Raw genomic sequence first — 25,225 nt, forward strand, 5'->3', positions numbered from 1 at the left:
GGCATACAGATGTAGTTATGAGCATTCAGGGGAGTACAGTAGGGAGCTGAGTATGTATCCTTGTGGAGTGTCGGTGTTGAGGATTATCGTGGAGGAGGTGCTATTGCCTATCTTCACTGATTGTGGTCTATGGGTCAGGAAGCTGAGGATCCAATTGCAGAGAGCGGAGCCAAGCTCTAGATTGAATCAGAGAATCTAGAGATGTGCAGCACAGAAACAGACACTTCGGTCCAACTTGTCCATGCCAACCAGATATCCCAACCCAATCTAGTCCCACCTGCCAGCACCCGGCCCATATCCCTCCAAACCCCTCCTATTCATATACCCATCCAGATGTCTTTTAAATGTTGCAATTGTACTATTTTTATTTTCCTTCATTTTTCAACTGTTCTCAGAATTTGGAGATTATCCTTATTATCCAGAGGTTCCAGGGATGGGTGTAGGGCTAGGGGGATGATATTTGCTGTTGCACCAGTAAGCAAATGAAAGGGATTGAGGCAGGCTGGGAGCCTAGAATTGATGTGAGTCATGACTAAACTCTCAAAGCATTTAATAATTATGGAGGTCAGAACCACTGGGCGGTTGTCATTGAGGCATGTTGCATGTGATTTCTTTGGTACTGGAATACCTGCAAACTAATCTTCTGTGATTCACGCATTGGGACACTCAATTCTCTCAGAGTGCTGCAATCTCTCACCTTTTAGATAATATGCTTTTTTTTTCTGCCAAAATGACAACTTGCCCACTTTCCCACATTATACCCGATTTCCCAGATCTTTGTCCACTCATCTACCCTATCTAAATAATTTCGTAGGCTCCTTAAGTCCTCTTAACAATGCACTTTCCTACCTACTTTTATGTCATCAGTAAATTTAGCTACTGAAGAGTCTCTATCAAAATTTTAATTTAAATATTCTATTTTTAGACATTTTCAGATATTATTAAGTAGTTATATATAAAACATCAAACTGGGTTCTATCAGATTTGATATTATGCTTTTTGATTGTTTAAGGGTTAGATAGAGAGCTTCTAAAATTTTAAACGCATTCTCCAGATCCTTTGAGCAATTTTCCATCTTATATCACTGTCTCACCCAAGGGAATTAATTGCTTGGCTGCTGTGGTGAAGGGATTTTCTAATCCACCCGCTCAGAGATGTTATTACACACCTTTGGATCAGGTGGGAAATGAACTTGGGTCTCCTGGTTCAGAGGTAGGGACATTACCATTTCACCCCAAGGGCCTGGTGAAGGTTGTGAGAGGAGAGGTTTGACTGGTCTCTTATCTACGAGGTGGGAACACTACCACGGCACAAGAGCCTATTGAAGATTGTGAGAGGTGGGAGCAGACTTGTCTGTCCTAGATGTTGGGATCCTACCACTGCACCACAATAGCCTGGTGAAGGCTGTCAGAGAAAGGTTTGATGATACTGTGGCTTTAAGAAATGGGACTTTGGCCTGCTTCATTTTTTAAAATAGAGGTTTTAAGACAGAGATGAGGAGCTGTCTCTTTAGATCCAATAAAGTGAACAGCTTGTGAGAATTTGGTGGGATTTTTTTAAAGTTGGAACAATAGGATCAGCCTGAATGTGTAGGGAAAGCTCCCACAGAACCAGGACTTTTAGTTTCAGTTTTGCAGTAGCTGGGTCTTGAAGCTGGATGGAATCTACAGTACATCTTCCACTGCTGTTCTTTCTTTCAGAGTTTTCTCTTGACATTTTTCCTACTGCTGGTGGAATTGCAGCTGTTTTACTGAAATTTCCTTTTGCCAAGGTTGTGTTTATGCCAAATCGCAGATGGCTACAGATGGCAGGTGGAAGACCTGGAAAAATGGTGCACTGAGAACAACCTATCTGTCAATGCCGGCAAAACCAAGGAACTCATTATTGACTTTCGGCAGTCTGTCACTCATGCCCGCCCCACACACACACACACACACACACTAACAGCACAGAGGTGGAACGAATGGAGAGTGTCAAGCTCCTGGGAGTGGTCATCCACAATAAGCTTTCTTGGATTCTTCATGTGGATGCAAAGGCCCTTCCTTTAATGTCTCTTCTTCCTCAGGCAGCTGAGGAAATTTGGCACGACAGTGAATACCCTTGCCAACTTTTATAGGTGCGCCATCAAGAGCATTCTGTCTAGCTGTATCACTACCTGGTATGGCAACTGTACCATTCAAGATCGGAGATGGTTACAGAGAGTGGTGAACTCGGCCCAGACAATCACAAAGGCCAACCTCCCATCGATAGAATCCACCTACCAGGCCCACTGTCAGGGAAAGGCCGCCAGCATTCTCAAAGATCCATCCCACCCTGGCAATGTTTTTCTACAACCTCTACCATCGGGGAGAAGGTACAGAAGCCTGAACACCCACACCAGCCAGTTTTGTAACAGTTTCTACCTGACTGTTGTTAGAATACCGAATGGACTCACAAACTCTTAATATTCACCTGTACTGTGTTTTTGTTTTTGCCGCTGTTTACCTATTATTTACTATCTATGCTACTTAACTCTGTGATCGACTTGTATTGCTCGCAAAACAGAGCTTTTCACCGTGTCTCGGTAAACGGGACAATAAATTAAATTCCATTATGGGACGTTACTATACCATAAGTTATTATTTAATAGTTATGTAATGTACTAGTCTGTTAAGTTTTCCAATGAAGTTGTCCCAATTCTTTCCTCCTTTTGTTGTATCTTGACTACAGTGTATGAGTAAAGTGTATAAACTTTATTCCTACGCTATAGTTAAAAATTGAATAAATTACGGAGTTGAACAAGGAACGCACTTACCTTCAAAATAAGAAAAAAAATGCTTGGGTCTAGATTATCTTCCTTATATTTTGAGGGGTATCAATTGCAAAGGGAGCGGGGTCGTCTCCTGTCTCAGAGACAGGGACAGTGCCACTGCACTACCACAGCCTGGTGAAGGCTGTGAGAGGAGGAGGATCACGTGATGTCTGACGATCAAACACCTGGACAACTCCCCCCGCGCGCCCGTTGCTCTGACAAAGCCGCCCGCTGACGTCGCGGCCACGAACTTTCTGGAAGCGGCAGGCGAGATCTCGCGTGGCTCGGCCCGTGTTGACGCGAGATCTCCGGGGCTGGATCGGTGTCCCTGCGCGCGCGCGTGTGTGTGTGGATTGGGGGTGGGGGAGGAGGAGCAGGCCCGGGGGAGGGGGGGGTTTGGGGGAAACATATACTCCTCGGAGCACGGCAGCAATGGCGGCGGAGAGACCCATCCCTCAGCTGATCGAAAGCTTCAAACCAGCCGGGGCCGGCGGGGACAGCTCCACGGGCAACGGGGCGGGTAAGCGCCGCCCAGTAATGAACCGACACGCATTCGGTTAATGGAGACGGTGGGGGTGACGGGGGAAGCGGGAGAGTGAAGCAGGGAACATTGATTCCCACCCCCCCGGCCCCAACTCCCCCCCCCCCCCCCCGGCCCCGGCTTTTCCTCTCCCTCGCCAGGATCGAGAGTTTGGCGCATCAGCACCTGACTGGCCCGAATGTGTGAAACCTCATTCCCCCCCCACCCCCCACCAACGCCCCCCTCTCTCTCCCCCCACCCCCCACCAACGCCCCCCTCTCTCTCCCCCCACCCCCCACCAACGCCCCCCTCTCTCTCCCCCCACCCCCCACCAACGCCCCCCTCTCTCTCCCCCCACCCCCACCAACACCCCTCTCTCTCCCCCCACCCCCACCAACACCCCTCTCTCTCCCCCCACCCCCCACCAACGCCCCCCTCTCTCTCCCCCCACCCCCACCCCCACCAACACCCCTCTCTCTCCCCCCACCCCCCACCAACGCCCCCCTCTCTCTCCCCCCACCCCCCACCAACGCCCCCCTCTCTCTCCCCCCACCCCCCACCAACGCCCCCCTCTCTCTCGCCCCACCAACGCCCCCCTCTCTCTCCCCCCACCCCCCACCAACGCCCCCCTCTCTCTCCCCCCACCCCCCACCAACGCCCCCCTCTCTCTCCCCCCACCAACGCCCCCCTCTCTCTCCCCCCACCAACGCCCCCCCCTCTCTCCCCCCACCCCCCACCAACGCCCCCTCCCTCTCCCCCCACCCCCCACCAACGCCCCCCTCTCTCTCCCCCCACCCCCCACCAACGCCCCCCCTCTCTCTCCCCCCACCAACGCCCCCCTCTCTCTCCCCCCACCCCCACCAACGCCCCCCTCTCTCTCCCCCCACCCCCCACCAACGCCCCCCCTCTCTCTCCCCCCACCCCCCACCAACGCCCCCCTCTCTCTCCCCCCACCAACGCCCCCCTCTCTCTCCCCCCACCCCCACCAACGCCCCCCTCTCTCTCCCCCCACCCCCCACCAACGCCCCCCTCTCTCTCCCCCCCACCAACGCCCCCCTCTCTCTCCCCCCCACCAACGCCCCCCTCTCTCTCCCCCCACCCCCACCAACGCCCCCCTCTCTCTCCCCCCACCCCCACCAACGCCCCCCTCTCTCTCCCCCCACCCCCCACCAACACCCCTCTCTCTCCCCCCACCCCCCACCAACGCCCCCCTCTCTCTCCCCCCACCCCCCACCAACGCCCCCCTCTCACTCCCCCCACCAACGCCCCCCTCTCTCTCCCCCCACCCCCCACCAACGCCCCCCCTCTCTCTCGCCCCACCCCCCACCAACGCCCCCTCTCTCTCCCACCAACGCCCCCCTCTCTCTCCCCCACCCCCCACCAACGCCCCCTCTCTCTCCCCCCACCCCCCACCAACGCCACCCCCTCTCTCTCCCCCCCACCCACGCCCCCCTCTCTCTCCCACCAACGCCCCCCTCTCTCTCCCCCCAACCCCACAAACACCCCCCTCTCTCTCCCCCCACCCCCCACCAACGCCCCCCTCTCTCTCCCCCCACCCCCCACCAACGCCCCCCTCTCTCTCCCCCCACCCCCCACCAACGCCCCCCTCTCTCTCCCCCCACCCCCACCAACACCCCTCTCTCTCCCCCCATCCCCCACCAACGCCCCCCTCTCTCTCCCCCCACCCCCCACCAACGCCCCCCTCTCTCTCCCCCCACCAACGCCCCCTCTCTCTCCCCCCACCCCCACCAACACCCCTCTCTCTCCCCCCACCAACGCCCCCCTCTCTCTCCCCACACCCCCCACCAACGCCCCCCTCTCTCTCTCCCCCACCCCCCACCAACGCCCCCCTCTCTCTCCCCCCACCAACGCCCCCCTCTCTCTCCCCCCACCAACGCCCCCCTCTCTCTCCCCCCACCCCCCACCAACGCCCCCCTCTCTCTCCCACCACCCCCCACCAACGCCCCCCTCTCTCTCCCCCCCACCCCCCACCAACGCCCCCCTCTCTCTCCCCCCACCCCCCACCAACGCCCCCCTCTCTCTCCCCCCACCCCCCACCAACGCCCCCCCTCTCTCTCCCCCCACCCCCCACCAACGCCCCCCTCTCTCTCCCCCCACCCCCCACCAACGCCCCCCTCTCTCTCCCCCCACCCCCCACCAACGCCCCCCTCTCTCTCCCCCCACCCCCCACCAACGCCCCCCTCTCTCTCCCCCCACCCCCCACCAACGCCCCCCTCTCTCTCCCACCAACGCCCCCCTCTCTCTCCCCCCACCCCCCACCAACGCCCCCCTCTCTCTCCCCCCACCAACGCCCCCCTCTCTCTCCCCCCACCCCCCACCAACGCCCCCCTCTCTCTCCCCCCACCCCCCACCAACGCCACCCCCCTCTCTCTCCCCCCACCCACGCCCCCCTCTCTCTCCCACCAACGTCCCCCTCTCGCTCCCCCCAACCCCACCAACGCCCCCCACCAACGCCCCCCTCTCTCTCCCCCCACCAACGCCCCCCTCTCTCTCCCCCCACCCCCCACCAACGCCCCCCTCTCTCTCCCCCCACCCCCCACCAACGCCCCCCTCTCTCTCCCCCCACCCCCCAACAACGCCCCCTCTCTCCCCCCACCCCCCACCAACGCCCCCCTCTCTCTCCCCCCACCCCCCCACCAATGCCCCCCTCTCTCTCCCCCCACCCCCCACCAACGCCCCCCTCTCTCTCCCCCCACCCCCCACCAACGCCTCCCTCTCTCTCCCCCCACCAACGCCCCCTCTCTCTCCCCCCACCCACGCCCCCTCTCTCTCCCCCCACCCACGCCCCCTCTCTCTCCCCCCACCCACGCCCCCTCTCTCTCCCCCCACCCACGCCCCCCTCTCTCTCCCCCCACCCACGCCCCCTCTCCCTCCCCCCACCCACACCCCCCTCTCTCTACCCCCACCCACGCCCCCCTCTCTCCCCCCCCACACCCCCCTCTCTCCCCCCACCCCCCACCAACGCCCCCTCTCTCTCCCCCACCACCCACCCACGACCCCTCTCTCTCCCCCCACCCACGACCCCTCTCTCTCCCCCCACCCACGCCCCCCTCTCTCTCCCCCCCACCCACGCCCCCCTCTCTCTCCCCCCACCCACGCCCCCCTCTCTCTCCCCCCCACCCACGCCCCCCTCTCTCTCCCCCCACCCACGCCCCCCTCTCTCTCCCCCCACCCACGCCCCCCTCTCTCTCCCCCCACCCACGCCCCCCTCTCTCTCCCCCCACCCACGCCCCCCTCTCTCTCCCCCCACCCACGCCCCCCTCTCTCTCCCCCCACCCACGCCCCCCTCTCTCTCCCCCCACCCACGCCCCCCTCTCTCCCCCCACCCACGCCCCCCTCTCTCCCCCCACCCACGCCCCCCTCTCTCCCCCCACCCACGCCCCCCTCTCTCCCCCCCCCTCGCCACTCCTCCCCCCCCTCGCCACTCCCCCCCCCCCCTCGCCACTCCTCCCCCCCCCTCGCCACTCCTCCCCCCCCCCTCGCCACTCCTCCCCCCCCCTCGCCACTCCTCCCCCCCCCTCGCCACTCCTCCCCCCCCCTCGCCACTCCTCCCCCCCCCTCGCCACTCCTCCCCCCCCCCTCGCCACTCCTCCCCCCCCCTCGCCACTCCTCCCCCCCCCCTCGCCACTCCTCCCCCCCCCTCGCCACTCCTCCCCCCCCCCTCGCCACTCCTCCCCCCCCCTCGCCACTCCTCCCCCCCCCTCGCCACTCCTCCCCCCCCCCTCGCCACTCCTCCCCCCCCCTCGCCACTCCTCCCCCCCCCTCGCCACTCCTCCCCCCCCCTCGCCACTCCTCCCCCCCCCTCGCCACTCCTCCCCCCCCCTCGCCACTCCTCCCCCCCCCTCGCCACTCCTCCCCCCCCCCTCGCCACTCCTCCCCCCCCTCGCCACTCCTCCCCCCCCTCGCCACTCCTCCCCCCCCTCGCCACTCCTCCCCCCCCTCGCCACTCCTCCCCCCCCTCGCCACTCCTCCCCCCCCTCGCCACTCCTCCCCCCCCTCGCCACTCCTCCCCCCCCTCGCCACTCCTCCCCCCCCTCGCCACTCCTCCCCCCCCTCGCCACTCCTCCCCCCCCTCGCCACTCCTCCCCCCCCTCGCCACTCCTCCCCCCCCCTCGCCACTCCTCCCCCCCCCTCGCCACTCCTCCCCCCCCCTCGCCACTCCTCCCCCCCCCTCGCCACTCCTCCCCCCCCCCTCGCCACTCCTCCCCCCCCTCGCCACTCCTCCCCCCCCTCGCCACTCCTCCCCCCCCTCGCCACTCCTCCCCCCCCCTCGCCACTCCTCCCCCCCCCCCTCGCCACTCCTCCCCCCCCCCTCGCCACTCCTCCCCCCCCCCTCGCCACTCCTCCTCCCCCCCCCCGCCACTCCTCCTCCCCCCCCCGCCACTCCTCCTCCCCCCCGCCACTCCTCCTCCCCCCCCCGCCACTCCTCCTCCCCCCCCGCCACTCCTCCTTCCCCCCCCCCGCCACTCCTCTTCCTCCCCCTCCCCCCCCGTCTCTCACTCCCCCCTCCCCCCCCCCCCCAGGGGTCTGTGTGTCAAACAATCTTCCTCCATTTATATAAAGAAAATCAAAACACACACCACACATACATGCACAGAGCTGCTGTTGCTTCAGCAACCTATGTGGGCCCCATGCAGCTAACATTTAGGGTCAGTAACCTTTCACTGGGTCCAGGGAACAAGTTTGCATCTTGCTGTCCCCTGCAGGATGTATAAAACAAACAAAAATAATGTGCTCCCATGCAGGTCAGGCAGCGTCTGTGCTCTGAATTAGTTTTACTGTCTCAGGTTGACGGCCTTTCGTCAGTCAGAACCTATTCCACGTAGACCTGAGCTGTTGAGATTTATTCCTCTCTGCACACAGGATGTCTGATCTGCTGAGTGTTTCCAGCATTTGCTTAGACAAAAAAAAAGTGCTGGAAATACAGATTCCAGCATTTGCAGTAATTTGTTCTGCTGGCAATACTTAGCAGATCAGTTGGTGACTGGAGAGCAGTTAAAAGTTCGCGTTTCAGATCGATGACTCTTCATTACTACTAAAACTACGGAAAGTGAATTTGATTTTGAGCAAGTAGGAGCGAAGGAACAAATGACAAGCCATTTGTGGGGTGTGGGGGACCAAGAAAGATTTTTAATAAGTTCCATAGTGTAAGAACCAAAGGGAATAGTGATGGATAAAAACGTTAAAAATGTGCATAGATGAGTTATGAATGACTGGGCAGAAAAGGTCCAAAAGTGAGGTTCCTCCAGTTTGCATTGATTTTTTTTTATTACAGCATTAGAAGGTGAAGGACAGAATAGTGAGTAGGAACAAGGTGGAAATTGAAGTGATGAGCATCAGGAAGTTCAGGGTCATGCTTGTTGACTGAGCAAAGATGTTTCCATGTAACAGCAATTCATTATGCATTTGGTACCCTCAATGTAGAGGAGTTGACATTGTGAGCAGTGAGTACTAGAGTATACTGAATGAAGTATAATTTTACCTGGAGGGAGTTTTCGGGGTGTCAGATAGTTGAAAGGGAGGACAATGAAATGACAGGCATTGGATCTTCGCATCCCTGAAAAAGTACTGTAAGAATTGTTGGAGTGAATGAAGGTGCTGTAGAGGGAACGTTCCCTTTGGAATGCTGCACAGGAGGGTATGTTTGGGGATGGCATCATGCTGGAGGTGGAGGAGATCTTGGCGGATAATCCATTTTAAGCAGAAGTCGGGTTGGAAGGTGCACAAGGGGCACACAATTATGATTTTGGGATGGGATGAAAAGGGTATGAGTAAATGTCAGTGCCAGCATTCTCTGTTTGCATTTCCAATAGTTGTAGTTTTTATTGTTTTTCTTTTCAGGGAAGAAAGGTGAGAGAGAAGAGGAGGAAAGAACAAAAGGTAAGGTTTATGACAGGATGCAAGATAGACTTCATTAAATGCCAAAATGGTTAGATTATGTTATTAGGCAAAGTAGGGTAGTAGTGGAACAAATGAGCAAAGTTGGCTAGGAAGTGTAAATGACAACAATAGACCTTTAATCTGAAAAATCAGAGCAGTGATTATAATTTTAAATTGCTGATGTAAATATTGAGTCCTGAAAGTTTTGAAGTGCCTGGTCAAAAGAAGTGCTTCATTAGAATTTCATTCGAACAATGTAAGAGGCCAGGGGAGGGAATATTAAAATGTTAACTGACTGGAAGCTTAGAATATCACTTGTGAACTGAGGAGAAATATTTAGTAACTGGTCATATTGGTAACCCAAATGCTCTTTGTGGAATGCTTGGCATATTATATGCTTCTGCCTGCTGGGTGCCCTCCCTCAAGAGTGACAACTTCCATATATATTTTAACGTAGCAAAAAAAGTGCCAATGTCCTTCACAAGAAAATGTGAATCAAAGTGTCCATCAATCCTTGTGAGATCTTAGGGCACATAAAAGTATTCAGAGGTAGGACATTAAAGGAGAAAAAAGAGCTGTGGATGTTTAGAAGGGGAGGTGGTGGCATAAACCTGAGGCTGGTGCTGTATGCCCAAGTGTTTAAATCCCATCTTGGCAAAAACTAAAATTTGACATCCATTTCTAAAAAATCTGAAACGAAAAAGCCAGCCTAACAGCAACCATGTAATCACTGTCAATTGTTATAAAAACTGTTATGATTCACTAATGTCCTTTTAGGGAAGGAAATCTGCCATCTTTACCTGGTCTGGCCTAGATGTGACTCCTGACCCATAGCAATGTGGTTGACTGAGACTACACTCTGGGCAATTCAGGATTGGCAATAAATGAATGAATAATATTTTAAAAATTGCAAAGCATTTGAGACTTAGCAGCTGAAGCAATGGCTACCAGTGGTGAATAAGTAAAATTGGACCTGGTCAAGAGATCTGAATTGGCAAAGCACCAGTAGGGAATGTTGTGACTATGGAAGAATAAGGCACATTGACTTTCTGTTTCGGACCTCAGCGGTCCATGCACCAGAAAAGATGAATTATTGAATGCAATCCCATTCACCTAGATGACAGTGTAGTATCTTTATTCAGTGGTGGTGATTTGGGAAGATTTGTAGATGATGAGGGATGATTAAGAATTTATCTTTGTCACTCAAATTTGATGTCACTGATAAGGAGTTTCATTATTTTCGCATGGTCTAAAAACAACCTGGAATTCAAATATTGAATTAGAGAATGATTTGGGACATTCAAAAACTTTGGAGAGACAATGAATATTAGAGATGATGCACAATGATGTTGGATCGAGGATTGATTTGTTTTGTGTGGAACAGGTCGATTATAATACTTTTGTAGTTGAGGGGATCAATAACCTGGGGATTGAGACTTCAAAGAAGTCTTTTTGAACTGATCGGTTATTGTAGTAAATGATGGGCAAATGTTACTTCAGAAATTACAATTATTAGTGACTTGGGAGTGTGTTTTCAGGGCTACACAGGAGCTGAATTGGTTGTGTTTCCTAAACCTGCTCTAATCTGAAAACATTAACAATTTAAGATCGTAATCATTATTCTCATTTATTTAAACAATGAATAGTCATTGTGGTTCTGATATAATTTATAATTATTCTGACCTTTTTAAATTCTTCCATTATACTTCTGCCCACTATCCTGCTTTTTCAGTAGCTCTTTCTCAACTGTATCCTTTCTTGCCTTGATTAAGTACTTTTTTATTATTTAATCTGTAACATTCAGTCCTGATGAAAGGCCATAACCTCAAACTTTAATTCTGTCTTTCTGTTCACAGATGCTACCAAACTTGTTTTCCCATTGCAAATTGTCTATTTTGCTTGTTAGATTAACTCACTCATGCGTTGTGGATAAATATACATAGAAAATTTTGCTTCTTAGGTCCAAATAATTAGGTGGGTGATGAGGTCTGTTGTTGGTGTTAATATTTGTACCGAGCTTTTTATCAGGGAAAACAAAATCTTCTGATCAGCTTAAGATGCATCAGATTCTAATGTGATTGATTGACTGTGGTATAACATTGTGATCAAATGTTTGCAGATTCTGTTCCATTACGATAGCGGTTTTGCAAATTAATGAAAAATGTGGTTGCTGAGCAACTTTATTTCTCAAAAACGTAGTGCAGTTAAATGTACATATTACTACATTGAATCAACAGAAAAAGGGACAGATTCAGATTCTTTTGACTACATTTTAAACTTGGGTACAGCGACACGTGAATATTGTACAGGAGTTTAAAGACTGCTTTCTGTTGAAAATTGATTTGTCAGGTATATCGTACTCGCTGCAGAAAGTGACAAACATCACTTTTGGTTTATGCTGTCTGCACAGTACTGTGTAATGTTAGTGAGTTTTGAGAAGATTTGTAGCTCAGGTTGAGGTTCTGAATGTAGGTTTGCTCGCTGAACTGAAAGGTTCGTTTTCAGATGTTTCGTCACCGTACTAGGTAACATGCTAGTTTACAACATCTGGAGGCTCACTGATGTATGGTGACAAAACGTCTGTAAACAAACCTACTGCCAGAATTGTGTATTGTATCTGACTCATCAAAAAGAAGTTGGGTTTTATTTGAGTTGAAGCAGATAGATACAGCTCTCTCACGCTCGTTCTCTCTCCCTCTTGCTTTCTCACTCTCTCTCCCTGCTGCAGCATAAAGCTTAAATTCTTTCTCTGCTGCTAGAATATTTCTGTCGGTGTTCTTTCTCCTGGATTGCAGGAGAGAGCAAGTGAGGGAAATCTGTTGAATTTGCCTTTCCAAAGGTATGTTTATAGGATGTTGCTATATTGGAATAGTAGTTGATTAGTAGTTAAATAATATTACTTCATTAAGTATGTCAATAGAGTTCAAGTTATGCCACTTCATCTTTTTCCTTTGTATTTTAACTGTATTGTAAGAATAAAATGCGTTTTGCTTAAAGCCTAGTAGTTGACCAATATGGGCGGCACGGTGGCACAGTGGTTAGCACTGCTGCCTCACAGCGCCAGAGACCCGGGTTCAATTCCCTCCTCAGGCGACTGACTGTGTGGAGTTTGCACGTTCTCCCCGTGTCTGCGTGGGTTTCCTCCGGGTGCTCCGGTTTCCTCCCACAATCCAAAGATGTGCAGGGTCAGGTGAATTGGCCATACTAAATTGCCCGTAGTGTTAGGTAAGGGGTAAATGTAGGGGTATGGGTGGGTTTCGCTTCGGCGGGTCGGTGTGGACTTGTTGGGCCGAAGGGCCTGTTTCCACACTGTAATGTAATCTAATCTAATCAATTGAGTTACATCTGGAACACAGCATCTTACACTTAGAGGAGAAAGTGAGGTCTGCAGATGCTGGAGATCAGAGCTGAAAATGTGTTGCTGGAAAAGCGCAGCAGGTCAGGCAGCATCCAAGGAACAGGAGAATCGACGTTTCGGGCATAAGCCCTTCTTCAGGAAGGGCTGAAGATTCCTGAAGAAGGGCTTATGCCCGAAACGTCGATTCTCCTGTTCCCTGGATGCTGCCTGACCTGCTGCGCTTTTCCAGCAACACATTTTCAGCATCTTACACTTAGAGTCTGTTTTTGCGTTGTATATATCTATGACTCTTTGGTCCAACTCGTCCGTGCTGACCAGATATCCTAAATAAATTTAGTTCCATTTGCCAGCATTTAGCCCATATCCCTCAAACCCCTTCCTATTCATATACCCATCCAAATTAATTTTAAATGTTGCAATTGTACCAGCCTCCTCCACTTCCTCTGGTAGCTCATTCCATACATGCACCACACTTTGCATGAAAAAGTTACCCCTTATAGGTCCCTTTTAAATCTTGCCCCTCTCACCTTAAACCTATGACCTCTAGTTCTGGACTCCCCCATCTCAGGATAAATAGACAAGGTATTTTCCCAATCTATATTCTCCATGATTTTATAAACCTCTTTAAGGTCACCTCTCTGCCTTCGATGCTCCAGGAAAAATGGCCCCAGCCTATTCACCCTCACCCTATAGATCAAACCCTCCAACTCTGGCAACTTCCTTGCAAATCTTTTCTGAACCCTTTCAAGTTTCACTTACCTTTAAATAAGATAAAAGTTCGAGTTTAGACTATCTCCTTGATATATTTTGAGGGGGTTTCATCTGGTCCATAACAAATTTCATGTTTGCAATCCACTGAGAATTGCTCTGAAGCCTGAAATATTTATGATGAATTAATGATTTGGATGAATGTACTGACAGTATTGTGAAATTTGCTGACAACAGGAAAAAAGACAGCAAATTGTGAGGAGGGTGCAATGAGAAATACAAATAAGTTGTGCTGGGCCAGAATTTGGCAGATGGACTATAATGTGGGAAGATGTGAGGTTATCCCAGGTGGAAAAGAAGAAGAATCTTGGAAGTCCCAACGCACTGACTATTTGGTAATTGCCTGGAAGTTTAAATAGACAATTGCCAAGCATTAAAACAATCCAAAACATCCCCAGCTCTGATGTAGGAACAAAAAATACTAATATAATTGTTTCCCATGACATGTCAGACAAGTTTAAATTTGGGCTAACTATAAAGCTGAGACCCCCCCCCCCCAACCACCATTTCAATTCACTGTTTGACCCCATTCACTCACATCTGAACACCGTTTCCCCTAACACCTTACCCACTTACTCACCTCGTACGCACCCACCATTTGCTATTGTACTCCTTCACTTGCCTTACATTCTCTTAGTAGCTGTCATTGCAGGCTTTAATTGTGAAACATAACAGCTAATGCTGTAAAAACTTCAGTGAGCCTCTGGCGAAGCACTGCTGATAAGTCCTGCTGTCTATTTATATGTTTAGTGTTCAGATGTGAGTGAATGGGGTCAAACAGTGAATTGAAATTGGGGGGGGGTCTCAGTTTTATAGCCCAAACTTAGAGCAAGTTTTAACTTGTCTGACATGTCATGGGAAACAATTATATTAGGAATTTTTATTCCTACATCAGAGCTGGGGATTTTTTGGATTGTTTTGATGCTGTATGTAAGGTTTACATGCAATGTAGTGTTTGTTACAGTCCTTGCACTGTATTTTGTAAATGACATTAGTTTCGCTTGTTGTCTGTATAGGTTTTTTCAAGTTCATTAGCTGCTGTTTTAGTGTTGGTGGGTTTGTAACAAACACTACATTGGACAAACAGGCAACAAACTAACCACCAGGATATGAGAACACCAACTAGTCACAAATAGACATGATCCTCTCTCACTAGTATCCTTATATACGGATGTGGAAGGACACCACTTCGACTGGGACAACATATCCATCCTAGGAAAAGCCAAACAAAGACACGCAAGAGAATTCCTAGAAGTATGGCATTCCAACTGGAACTCAGTCAACAAACACATCGGGTTAGACGCCATCTACCTACCCCCGGAGAAAAATTACAGGAAGTATCTTCACCCCGGGAAATGACATCACCAACCCAAAGAAACACAAACATATAAATAGAAAGCAGACTTAGCAGCAGTGCTTTGCCTGAGGGTGTTACCTAGTGGGGTGATGAAACGTCTGGAAATGAACCTTCCAGCTCAGTGAGCAAACCTATATCCAGAACCTCAACTCTTCTCAAAGCTTGCTATTGCTGTTAAAAGGATGAATGGTTTCTGTGACAATCCACATTCTCACTACCTGACTGGTGTACTGAACTGCTTCTGTTATAAAACCTGTTACCTCAGAAGCCTAGCCAGAAACCTCTAGAAAGGCAAGAGGCCAATATTTGTCTGACTCAGGTCAGAAAAGGTTTGCCTATTAGAGAGAATGCAGAATGCTTCAGTAGAGGGATCTGGGTGTCCTTATGCATTCTAACCTTTTGTAGTTAATGTACAGCAAGTATTTGAGAAGGCAAATGGAATGTTGGCCTTTACTGTAATGGAGATGAATTATAAAGGTGGGGAAGCCTTGTGACAACTGTGCAGGGTATTGGTGAGACCATACCTAGAGGAATTACCTAAGGAGGGACATACTTACATTAGAAACAGTATAGAGAAATTTCGTTGGGCTGACTCTTGATGAAGGGATTGGTTTATGTGGAGAGATTGACTCATTGGAGTTTAGAAAAAATGAGAGGTGATCATATTGAAATATCAGATTCTGAAGGAGCTTGACTGGACAGATACTGAGAGGAAGATTGCACTCATGGAGGATTCTAAAACAAGTTTGAGAATAAGGGGCTTCCCACTGAAAACAAACAGGGAGGAAATGCTTTTCTGAGGGTCATTAGCCTTTGGAATTCTCTCCAGCAAAGGTTGGTGGAAGAATGTATTTAAGGCTGAGTTGGGCGTTACTGATTCACGAGGAAATCAAGTTTTCAGAGTGGCAGGTAGGTAAGTGAAGTTAAGGCAACAATTAGATCTGGCCTGGTCTTATTGAATGACAGAACCAGATTGATGGTTCAATGGCCTGCTTATCAGATCAAAACCAGAGAGTGAGCACTGAGAGGTTATTCAACTGATTAAAGCATTACAGGGCAAAGTGGCTCTGTGGTTATCACTGCTGCCAGGTTCGATTCCAGCTTTGGGTGACTAATGTGTGGAGTTTGCACGTTCTCCCTGTGTCTCCCTGTTTCCAGCAGGAGCTCTGGTTCCCTCCGTGGTCCACAGATGTGCAGGTTAGATGGATTGGCCATATTAAATTTTCCATACAGTCAGGGGACGTATAGGGTAGGTGGATTAGCCATGGTTAATGTGGGGTTATGGGTTTAGGGTAGGATCTGGGTCGAATGCTCTTTGGAGGGTTGGTATATATTCGATGGACTGAATGGTCACTGCACTGTCGGGATTCTTTGACTCTAATCGTGTTCCCCAAGTGACCTGCGCATGCACTTTCTAGCAGGGATCTCCAGAAGTTGTTGAATAGAAATCCTGGCTCTGAAATGCCCAATGTCATCTATTTCATGAGATGAGCAGAAAATGTAAACAATAAATTGCGAAAATCTTCCTTCAGCCATTGGCATGGTTCTACTCTGGAGAAATTGTTTCTCACTGATTAATTTTAAAAGATATGCATCTGACATGTTGATTGGGCTTCATAAGAAAACATCCATGGCATTTTGATGTTAAAATGTCACATACTTATAATTTTTTGTAAAGCCATTAATTGCTGCTCTAATTCAAATTTTAATCTATGTAGAACTAGGATGTAACACACTTAAATCACTGAACAGAGTTTAATTTGACTCACACCTCTGCAGTGTAAGGCATAATCTTACTCAATTTTCTCCTACTATCCAGGTCTCACAATTGAAGTTGCTTTAGCAACTCACTCTTAATTTTTCTTGCTAAAACCTTGAGTTTCACTTCCACTTCCTGAAACCTACTTTGTCCAACTCTCTTTGCTATCTACTATAGTTGAATCTTTCCATCTTCAGGCTGACTCTACAGAACTCTTCATGGAAATTATGACCAATTTTTCTTGTTTTTTTAAAGATCTGACATAGTGCTTGGCTTGATTGTGGAATTCTTCCATAATATTTAATATTCAATAATAAGTGTTTTATGTGTGTCATATTGTGCTGTTTTGATTATATTTTTCTGTAGTTTGATGTTTTGAAATTATTTGCAATTTTTTTACACCGGTAAATTTGCTGTGATTTCACATGCAGTGTTTGGGCCGCTACTGGATTACTTCATTTACATCATATAGAAAGATTTGGACTTTTCCAGAGTTCTGTTTGACAACTATATTTTATTGGCTATCCTAAGCAATGGAATGAAGCAAAATTATTCACCTGAAGGCTTCAAACCTTAACCCATCTTCCTTGACTGGAAGCCAGAAGCCTTAAAAATAATCCGGGGTTTTAACACCCAAATACTATAAATATTTAGTAGCAATCTGTTTCATATTTGGCAGTATTTAGTGACAAGTCAGTGTCTTTCAAATATTGGAAGAAATATTGACTCTTTAAGCAGAGTTAAGCTTCTAATATTGGAGCAATTTTGGACTTTAAAGATTTATTTTGTCAGCTGAGGTAGTGATACAGAATCAGAAATTGTTGGAGAAACTCAGCAGGTATTACAACATCTTTGGAGAAAAAGCAGAGTTAACTTTTCATTGAGTGACTCTTAATTAGAACAAGTTATTTCTTTAGCATCTTCATTTTGAAAAAGCATGAGTCAGACTGCCTCAAAATGTATCTTGTACTCATGTTGTCATCCTACTGTTATAAAAGGGTAATGTTGGTCATAGCATCACAATACAAGGTGTCTCACAGATAGGCATTTACTTCAAAAAGAAAGTTTGTGAAGTTGCAAGGGTATTTAGTACTTTACTACAGAATATAGGTAATTAGCAAAGGTTTGTTGTTTCTAACGGTGAATGTGCACACCAGTGAAATTAATGGATTTGTGTGAAGGAGACAATTACTGCAGAACATCAGAATCTCTACTCTTTCGCTTTTGTTCTTTTGGTCTTCTTTCACAGTACAAAAGATCATCGAAGGAAATAGTGAGCTCTTCACGGACACTCACTGCAAAGTGTGTAACGCTGTGCTGATATCAGAGTCCCAGAGACTAGCACATTACCAGGTAATAACATGGCAAACCCTATGTCACCATGAGTTTGGCTGTTTGAGAATCTGGAACGGTTAATGCGTGTTGAGCATGAATCCCAGGTGCAAAATCTGTTTTTTATAAATAAAAACAACAGGCAGCTCCTTCTTGGTTTGTTCTCCTGGTATAGTACAGAGGCATCCAGAACTGTGAACATCTCAATTCTATCTGTGATCTGTACTGACCCATTCCTGCTTCTACCTCCTCTTCCATCTTTGCTTCTCTAGCCAGTTATGAGAAGAATTGGTTGAATTGATTCAGCCCTTTTTAAAATAAAAATATTGTGTGTCAGAATGATTTAGGTAAATGCTGAAACTTTGTGTAGAGATTCTGGGCTGCAAAATTGAAGTTTAATATGAATGTATCAATGTATTCTACCAATGGGTTATAACAAATTTTTAAGAAGCTAAAACTTTCTAAAGTTAGAATTAATGTACAGGAAGGTATAAGATCCTTTTGCTTGAATTGGCAAAAAGATGCAGCCATTCCACTACAGTGCATATCATTTTGTATCATGAAGACTGACTCATGACTTTTGCACTGAACATGTAGCATTTTAAATTTATACCATGGCTATGAAGGTTGTTTTCCATCAATCATTATTCATATAATATATTAAAAGTTCAGAGTTTCAGGTATTCATTGGTCTCTAGATGTCAATCACTGTCTTCTGCTATAATCCACAGAGCAAGAAGCATGCTAATAAAGTACGTCGCTATGAGGAGCTCCATCAAGATGGTGAACCAGTTGCCAAAATAATAAAAAAGGATTCTACTGTAAGTTTCTATCAATCATAAGTGATAGGGAAAAGAAGGAGGCTGTTTGATCATCTTGCATGTGTTGATCTGTTGCATGCACCTATCCAGAATTGAAAATATACTCTAGATGGGTACTGACCAGTGATAAAGGTTCAGCATAACTTCCTTGCTTTTGTACTCAGTGCTTCCATAAAGCTGTGCATGCCGCATGCTTTTTTGACAGCCTTCTTATCTTGTTCTACCAATTTCAGATACTTGTTTATGTATGCTAGGATTTTCCTTTAAATTTCTTCCCATTAAAATGAATCACTAAAAATTATTTAAAAGGTTCCCCATGGGAGACTCGTTAGCAAGGTTAGATCTCACGGAATACAGGGAGAACTCGCCATTTGGCTACAGAACTGGCTCAAAGGTAGAAGACAGAGGGTGGTGGTGGGGGATTGTTTTTCAGACTGGAGGCCTGTGAGCTGTGGAATGCCACAAGGATCGGTGCTGGGTCCTCTACTTTTTGTCATTTACGTAAATGATTTGGATGTGAGCATAAGAGGTACAGTTAGTAAGTTTGCAGATGACACCAAAATTGGAGGTATAGTGGACAGCGAAGAGGGTTACCTCAGATTACAACAGGATCTGGACCAGATGGGCCAATGGGCTGAGAAGTGGCAGATGGAGTTTAATTCAGATAAATGCGAGGTGCTGCATTTTGGGAAAGCAAATCTTAGCAGGACTTCATCAGGGCTTTTGCCCGAAACGTTGATTTTGAAGCTCCTCGGATGCTGCCTGAACTGCTGTGCTCTTCCAGCACCACTGATCCAGAATCTGGTTTCCAGCATCTGCAGTCATTGTTTTTACCTTGTTGATTTTAACCCTACTGCGAATCCTCTTGCAAGGATGCCTGCCTTGAAGAAGTTTTCCTCCACTCTCTACAACATTTCTGATGAAGGGCTTTTGCCCGAAACGTCGATTTCGAAGCTCCTTGGATGCTGCCTGAACTGCTGTGCTTTTTAAATTTCTGCCTAACTCTCTGTAATCTCCCTTCAGAATCTCAACGTTTTCCCTTCCGATATCGTTGATTTCAATGTGGACAATGACCTCTTGCTGGCCCCTCTCCCCTGTGAGAACATTCTGCACCCTCTCTGAGACATCCTTGATCCTGGCACCAGGGAAACAACACACCATTCTGCTTTTTCTCTGCTGGCCACAGAAACGTCTGTCTGTACTTCAGACTACAGAATCCCCAAATACAGTTGATCTCTTGGAAGCCGATGTACCCCTCGTTGCATTAGAGCCAGTCTCAATACCAGAAACTTGGCTGTTCGTGCTACGTTCCCCTAAGCATCCATCACCCCTTACATTTTCCAAAACAGCATACCTGTTTGAAATGGATATATCCACAAAAGACTCCTGCCCTAGGTGTCGACCTCTCTTAGGAGGAGAAAGTGAGGTCTGCAGATGCTGGAGATCAAAGTTGAAACTTTATTGCTGGAACAGCACAGCAGGTCAGGCAGCATCCAGGGAACAGGAGATTCGACGTTTCGGGCACAGGCCCTTCCTCAGGAATGAGCAGAGAGTGTTCAGCAGGAGAAGATAAAAGGTAGGGAGGAGGGACTTGGAGGAGGGGCGTTGGAAATGTGATAGGTGGAAAGAGGTCAAGGTGAGGGTGATAGGTCGGAGTAGGATGGAGGCGGAGAGGTCAAGAAGACGACTGCAGGTCAGGAAGGCGGTGCCGGGCTGGAGGGATCCGGCTGAGACAAGGTGGGGGGAGGGGGGATGAAGAAACTGGTGAAGTCCAAGTTCATCCCCTGCGGTTGGAGGGTTCCCAGTCGGAAGATAAGACGCTCCTCCTCCGACCGTCGGGTTGTTGTGGTTTGGCGGTGGATGAGTCCAATGACCTGCATATCCTCGGTGGAGTGGGAGGGGGAGTTGAAATGCTGTGCTACAGGGTGGTTGGGTTGGTTCGTCCGGGTGGCCCAGAGGTGCTCTCTGAATCGCTCCGCAAGTAGGCGGCCTGTCTCCCCAATATAGAGGAGGCCACACCGGCTGCAGCGGATGCAGTAGATGATGTGGGTGGAGGTGCAGGTGAATCTGTGGCGGATATGGAAGTTTCCTTTGGGGCCTTGGAGAGAAGTGAGGGGGGAGGTGTGGGCGCAAGTGTTGCACCTCCTGCGGTTGCAAGGGAAGGTGCCGGGAGTGGAGGTTGGGTCGGTGGGGGGTGTGGATCTGACAAGGGAGTCGCGGAGGGAGTGGTCTCTACGGAAAGCTGATAGGGGAGGGGAGGGAAATATATCCTTGGTGCTGGGGTCTGTTTGGAGGTGGCGGAAGTGACGGCGGATGATGCGCTGTACATGGAGATTGGTGGGGTGGTAGGTGAGGACCAGTGGGGGTCTGTCCTGGTGGCGGTTGGAGGGGGAAGTGGAGGAGATGCGGTGGAGGGCACCGTCGACCACGTCGGGGGGGAAATTGCGGTCCTTGAAGAAGGAGGCCATCTGTGTTGTACGTATTTTGAACTGGTCCTCCTGGGAGCAGATGCGGCGGAGACGAAGGAATTGGGAGAATGGGATGGCGTTTTTACAGGGGGCAGGATGGGAGGAGGTGTAGTCCAGGTAGCTGTGGGAGTCGGTTGGTTTGTAGTAGATGTCCGTGTTGATTCGGTCGCCTGAGATAGAAACAGAAAGGTCTAGGAAGGGGAGGGAGGAGTCCGAGACTGTCCAGGTGAATTTGAGGTTGGGGTGGAAGGTGTTAGTGTAGTGGATGAACTGTTCAACCTCCTCGTGGGATCACGAGGTAGCGCCGATACAGTCATCAATGTAGCGAAGGAAAAGATGGGGGTGGGGCCAGTGTAGTTGCGGAAGATGGATTGTTCCACATACCCTACGAAGAGGCAGGCATAGCTGGGGCCCATGCGGGTGCCCATGGCTACTCCTTTTGTTTGGAGAAAGTGGGAGGATTGGAAAGAAAAGTTGTTCAGGGTGAGGACCAGTTCGGTCAGTCGAAGGAGGGTGTCGGTGGAAGGGTACTGGGTGGTACGGCGGGAAAGGAAGAAGCGGAGTGCTTGGAGTCCTTCGTGATGGGGGATGGAGGTGTACAGGGACTGGATGTCCATGGTGAAGATGAGGCGTTGGGGACCGGGGAAGCGGAAATCCTGGAGGAGGTGGAGGGCGTGGGTGGTGTCACGAACGTAGGTGGGGAGTTCTTGGACTAATGGGGACAGGACCGTGTCGAGGTATGCCGAGATGAGTTCGGTTGGGCAGGAGCAGGCTGAGACGATGGGTCGTCCGGGGCAGTCAGGTTTGTGGATTTTGGGCAGGAGGTAGAAACGGGCGGTGCGGGGTTGTGGGACTATGAGGTTGGAGGCGGTGGATGGGAGATCCCCTGAGGTGATGAGGTTATGGACGGTCTGGGAGATGATGGTTTGGTGGTGGGGGGTGGGGTCATGGTCAAGGGGACGGTAGGAGGAGGTATCTGCGAGCTGGCGTTTGGCCTCAGCGGTGTAAAGGTCAGTGCGCCAAACTACTACTGCGCCTCCCTTGTCAGCTGGTTTGATGGTGAGGTTGGGGTTGGAACGGAGGGAGTGGAGGGCTGCGCGTTCCGAGGGTGAGAGGTTGGAGTGGGTGGGAGGGGTGTGGGAGTTCAGGTAGCGGACCTCTCTTACCCTTCCTGGAGTTAACCCATCTCTGTGACTGTATCTGAGACATTCCCCCCCTTCCTATAACTGCCATCCATCATATACTGTTGCTGTTGCAAATTCCTTATCGCTTCTATCTGTCAGCCAACCGATCCACTCGATCCGATAAGATTCACATTTATGGCGGATATAATCCGCAGTAATCCTTAAACTCTCTTTTAAACTCCCACATCTGACAAGAAGTACATATCACTGCAAAGGCCATTTTTTTGCTCCTTCACAATCTACAGACCCAGAAAATAACACCGTCTTATTCCTCTACAAAACACTGCACCAGGTTAAATTAATAGCTGTGGCTTATATTTTAAGTTTAATCAAGAGACTTATCTCCAAAAACATTATAATCAAGAAAGTACCCACTGTACTCACTAATACAGCCTTTCTCTTGGACAGACTTAAAACACAATTAACTTATCTGATTCTGTGTTGTAAAGTTCGCCCAAACCGGTTACCCCAAGATCAGTTGTGAATTTCACTGTTTGTTAATTTTCCCAGATGCACTCCGATGTCCAGCAATACACGAAATCAAACAGCAAAGGCTGAAACTGTGCAGGCTCTCCCTCTCTCCCTCTCTCCCTCTCTCCCTCTCTCCCTCTCTCCCTCTCTCCCTCTCTCCCTCTCTCCCTCTCTCCCTCTCTCCCTCTCTCCCTCTCTCCCTCTCTCCCTCTCTCCCTCTCTCCCTCTCTCCCTCTCTCCCTCTCTCCCTCTCTCCCTCTCTCCCGCACTGTCCTCACCATGTGCTTCCTTTGTCTGCTCTTCTCCCTTTTAAAACTGCTGTTATTTTGACTTTTTTTTCCAAAGTTCCAAAACAATGCAACAGCATGTAAAACAGTAACTGCTGCTCCTGGAATTTGAGGAAATCACCTCCAGCTCCTAAAATACCTCAAACCGCAACCAATAGAACGGATGTATGTTCTGCAGTCCTGCCACATCCACATCAAAAATCACAATAAGCAATGATGGGAAACCCAGCAAATTAGTGCAGTGGACAAGGCTGTGAGGCATTTACGTCCATCCCAGGCTAGAAGTGTCAAGTAAATGCTCCATCTTGGTCTCTTGTATCACCCCCAGACTAATGATGGTTACCATTAGCCAGAAACTGAAGTGCACCTGCTCCATCATTACTGTGCCTTGCAGTACTGATCAGAGGCTGTAAATTCAGCAGCAAGCAACTTGCATTCTGACTCCACAAAGCTGTCCACCTACAAAGCAGAGATCTGGAGTATGATATTTCATGACAACAGAGGAACCCTGAAGCAACTTCACTTCCTCCACCACTGATACAATGTTATCTGTGTGTGCTTCTACAATGGGAAGGCGATGACTTATTGGTATTGTCAGTAGACAATTAATCCAAAAACTCGGTGAATGTTCTGGAGTCTAGATTTAAATCCATCATCTAGCAACATAAGACTCTGCATCCCAAGGTACTGTGGGCCATCAACAGCAACAGAAAAGTATTACAGCATAATCTGTAATGTGGCCCAGCATATTCCCCACTCTCCCATTCCCGTCAATCCAATGGGACTAACTCTGGTTCGATGGAGAGTGCTATAGGGCATTCCGGGAGCAGCAGCTGGTATGGCTAAAAATGAATTGTCAAACTGATGAAGCAACTAAACAGGACTACTTGCATGCCAAAAAGCGTAGGTATCATGTGATGGACAGAGAAAAAGGACTCTGGGTGCTGAAGATCAGAATCAAAAAGTGTGGTGCTGGAAAAGCACTGCAGGTCACGCAGCATCTGAAGAGCAGGAGAGCCCTTCATCGTAGAAAGAGCTAAGCAGTCCCAAAACCAATAAATCAGATTAAGCTCAGCAGTACTGCTACATCCAGTTGTGAATGATGGTGGACAATTAAGCAACTCAGTGGAGGAGGCTCCATAGATATCCCTATCCTCAATGCTGGAAGAGCCTGGCACTTCAATGCAAAAAAAAGGCTGAAGTGGACACAATAATTTTCAGTCAGCACTGAGAGGATCCATCATGGCCTCTTCCTGTCGTCCCAGCATCACAGAATCCAGTCTTCAGCCAATTCAATTCACTCTGTGATATCAAGAAATGGTTGGAGGCACTGGATAGTGAAAAGGCTACAGGCCTTGACAGTACTGAGGAACTGTTGAACATTCGCAACTCCTCAGACACTAAAGCAGTCCATGTCCAAATGCATTAGGAGAAAGTGAGGACTGCAGATGCTGGAGATCATGGAGTGAAGAAGGGCTTATGCCCGAAACGTCGATTCTCCTGTTCCTTTGATGCTGCCTGACCTGCTGCGCTTTTCCAGCAACACATTTTTAATCTCATGTCCAAATGCAGCAAGACCTGGACAATAAAAAGTGGCAAATAATATTCACATTGCACAAATGCCAGACAATGACCATCTCCAATAAAAGACCACTACCCCATGACATTCAATGGTGTTACCATCACCCGCATCCCCCACTATCAACATCCTTCAATTGACCAGAAACTCATTTATATGAACTTGCCCAATAAATAGTGGCTACAAAAGCAGGTCAAAGGCTAAGAATACAGCTGTGAATAACTCACCTCTTTACTTCCCAAAGCCTGTCCACCATCCACAAGGCACAAGTCAGGAGGGTGATTGAATACTCCACACTTGTGTAGATGAGTGTAGCTCCAACAACATTCAAGATGCTTGACACTATCCCAGACAAAGCAGCCCATTTCATTGGCACCAAATCCACAAAATCATCTCCCTCCATCACTGATGCTCAGTAGCAGTAGTGAGTACTATCTACAAGAAAAACTGCAGAAATTTGCCTTAGATTCTGTGACAGCACATTTCAAACCCACAGCCACTTCCATATAGAAAGTCAAGGGCAGCAGATGCGTGTGACCACCACCACCTGCAAGTTCCCCTCCAAATTACTCACCATCCTGACTTGGTAACATATCCTGTTCCTTCACTGTCGCTGATCAAAATCCTAG

The 25,225-nt window shown here is 49.2% G+C and overlaps 2 protein-coding genes across 6 annotated transcripts in view; one reads left to right on the plus strand and one right to left on the minus strand.

Annotated features, from left to right (window-relative positions):
• Positions 1-3,046, minus strand: part of LOC122556954 (uncharacterized) — a 66,097-nt gene extending 63,051 nt beyond the window's left edge. For 2 of the 4 annotated variants that reach the window (XR_015759840.1, XM_087995528.1), the window contains exon 1: positions 2,795-3,046. The gene's annotated coding sequence lies outside the window, so the exon portion shown is untranslated. The remainder of the gene's footprint in view (positions 1-2,794) is intronic. The other 2 variants (XR_006313724.2, XR_015759839.1) reach the window with 2 other exon arrangements.
• Positions 3,047-3,194: 148 nt separating this feature from the next.
• LOC122556822 (zinc finger matrin-type protein 4-like) overlaps positions 3,195-25,225 on the plus strand; it is a 61,612-nt gene continuing 39,581 nt past the window's right edge. For both annotated transcript variants that reach the window (XM_043704028.2, XM_043704030.2), the window contains exons 1-4: positions 3,195-3,311; positions 9,174-9,212; positions 17,704-17,807; positions 18,518-18,607. In XM_043704028.2, the coding sequence (XP_043559963.1) occupies positions 3,224-3,311; positions 9,174-9,212; positions 17,704-17,807; positions 18,518-18,607 (321 nt within the window). In that variant the 5' untranslated portion in view covers positions 3,195-3,223. The remainder of the gene's footprint in view (positions 3,312-9,173; positions 9,213-17,703; positions 17,808-18,517; positions 18,608-25,225) is intronic.

Source organism: Chiloscyllium plagiosum, unplaced genomic scaffold (assembly GCF_037043375.1).
Source record: "Chiloscyllium plagiosum isolate Xiang-an unplaced genomic scaffold, Cpla_swu_hap1 HiC_scaffold_16, whole genome shotgun sequence".
In the NCBI taxonomy this organism is placed as follows: domain Eukaryota; kingdom Metazoa; phylum Chordata; class Chondrichthyes; order Orectolobiformes; family Hemiscylliidae; genus Chiloscyllium; species Chiloscyllium plagiosum.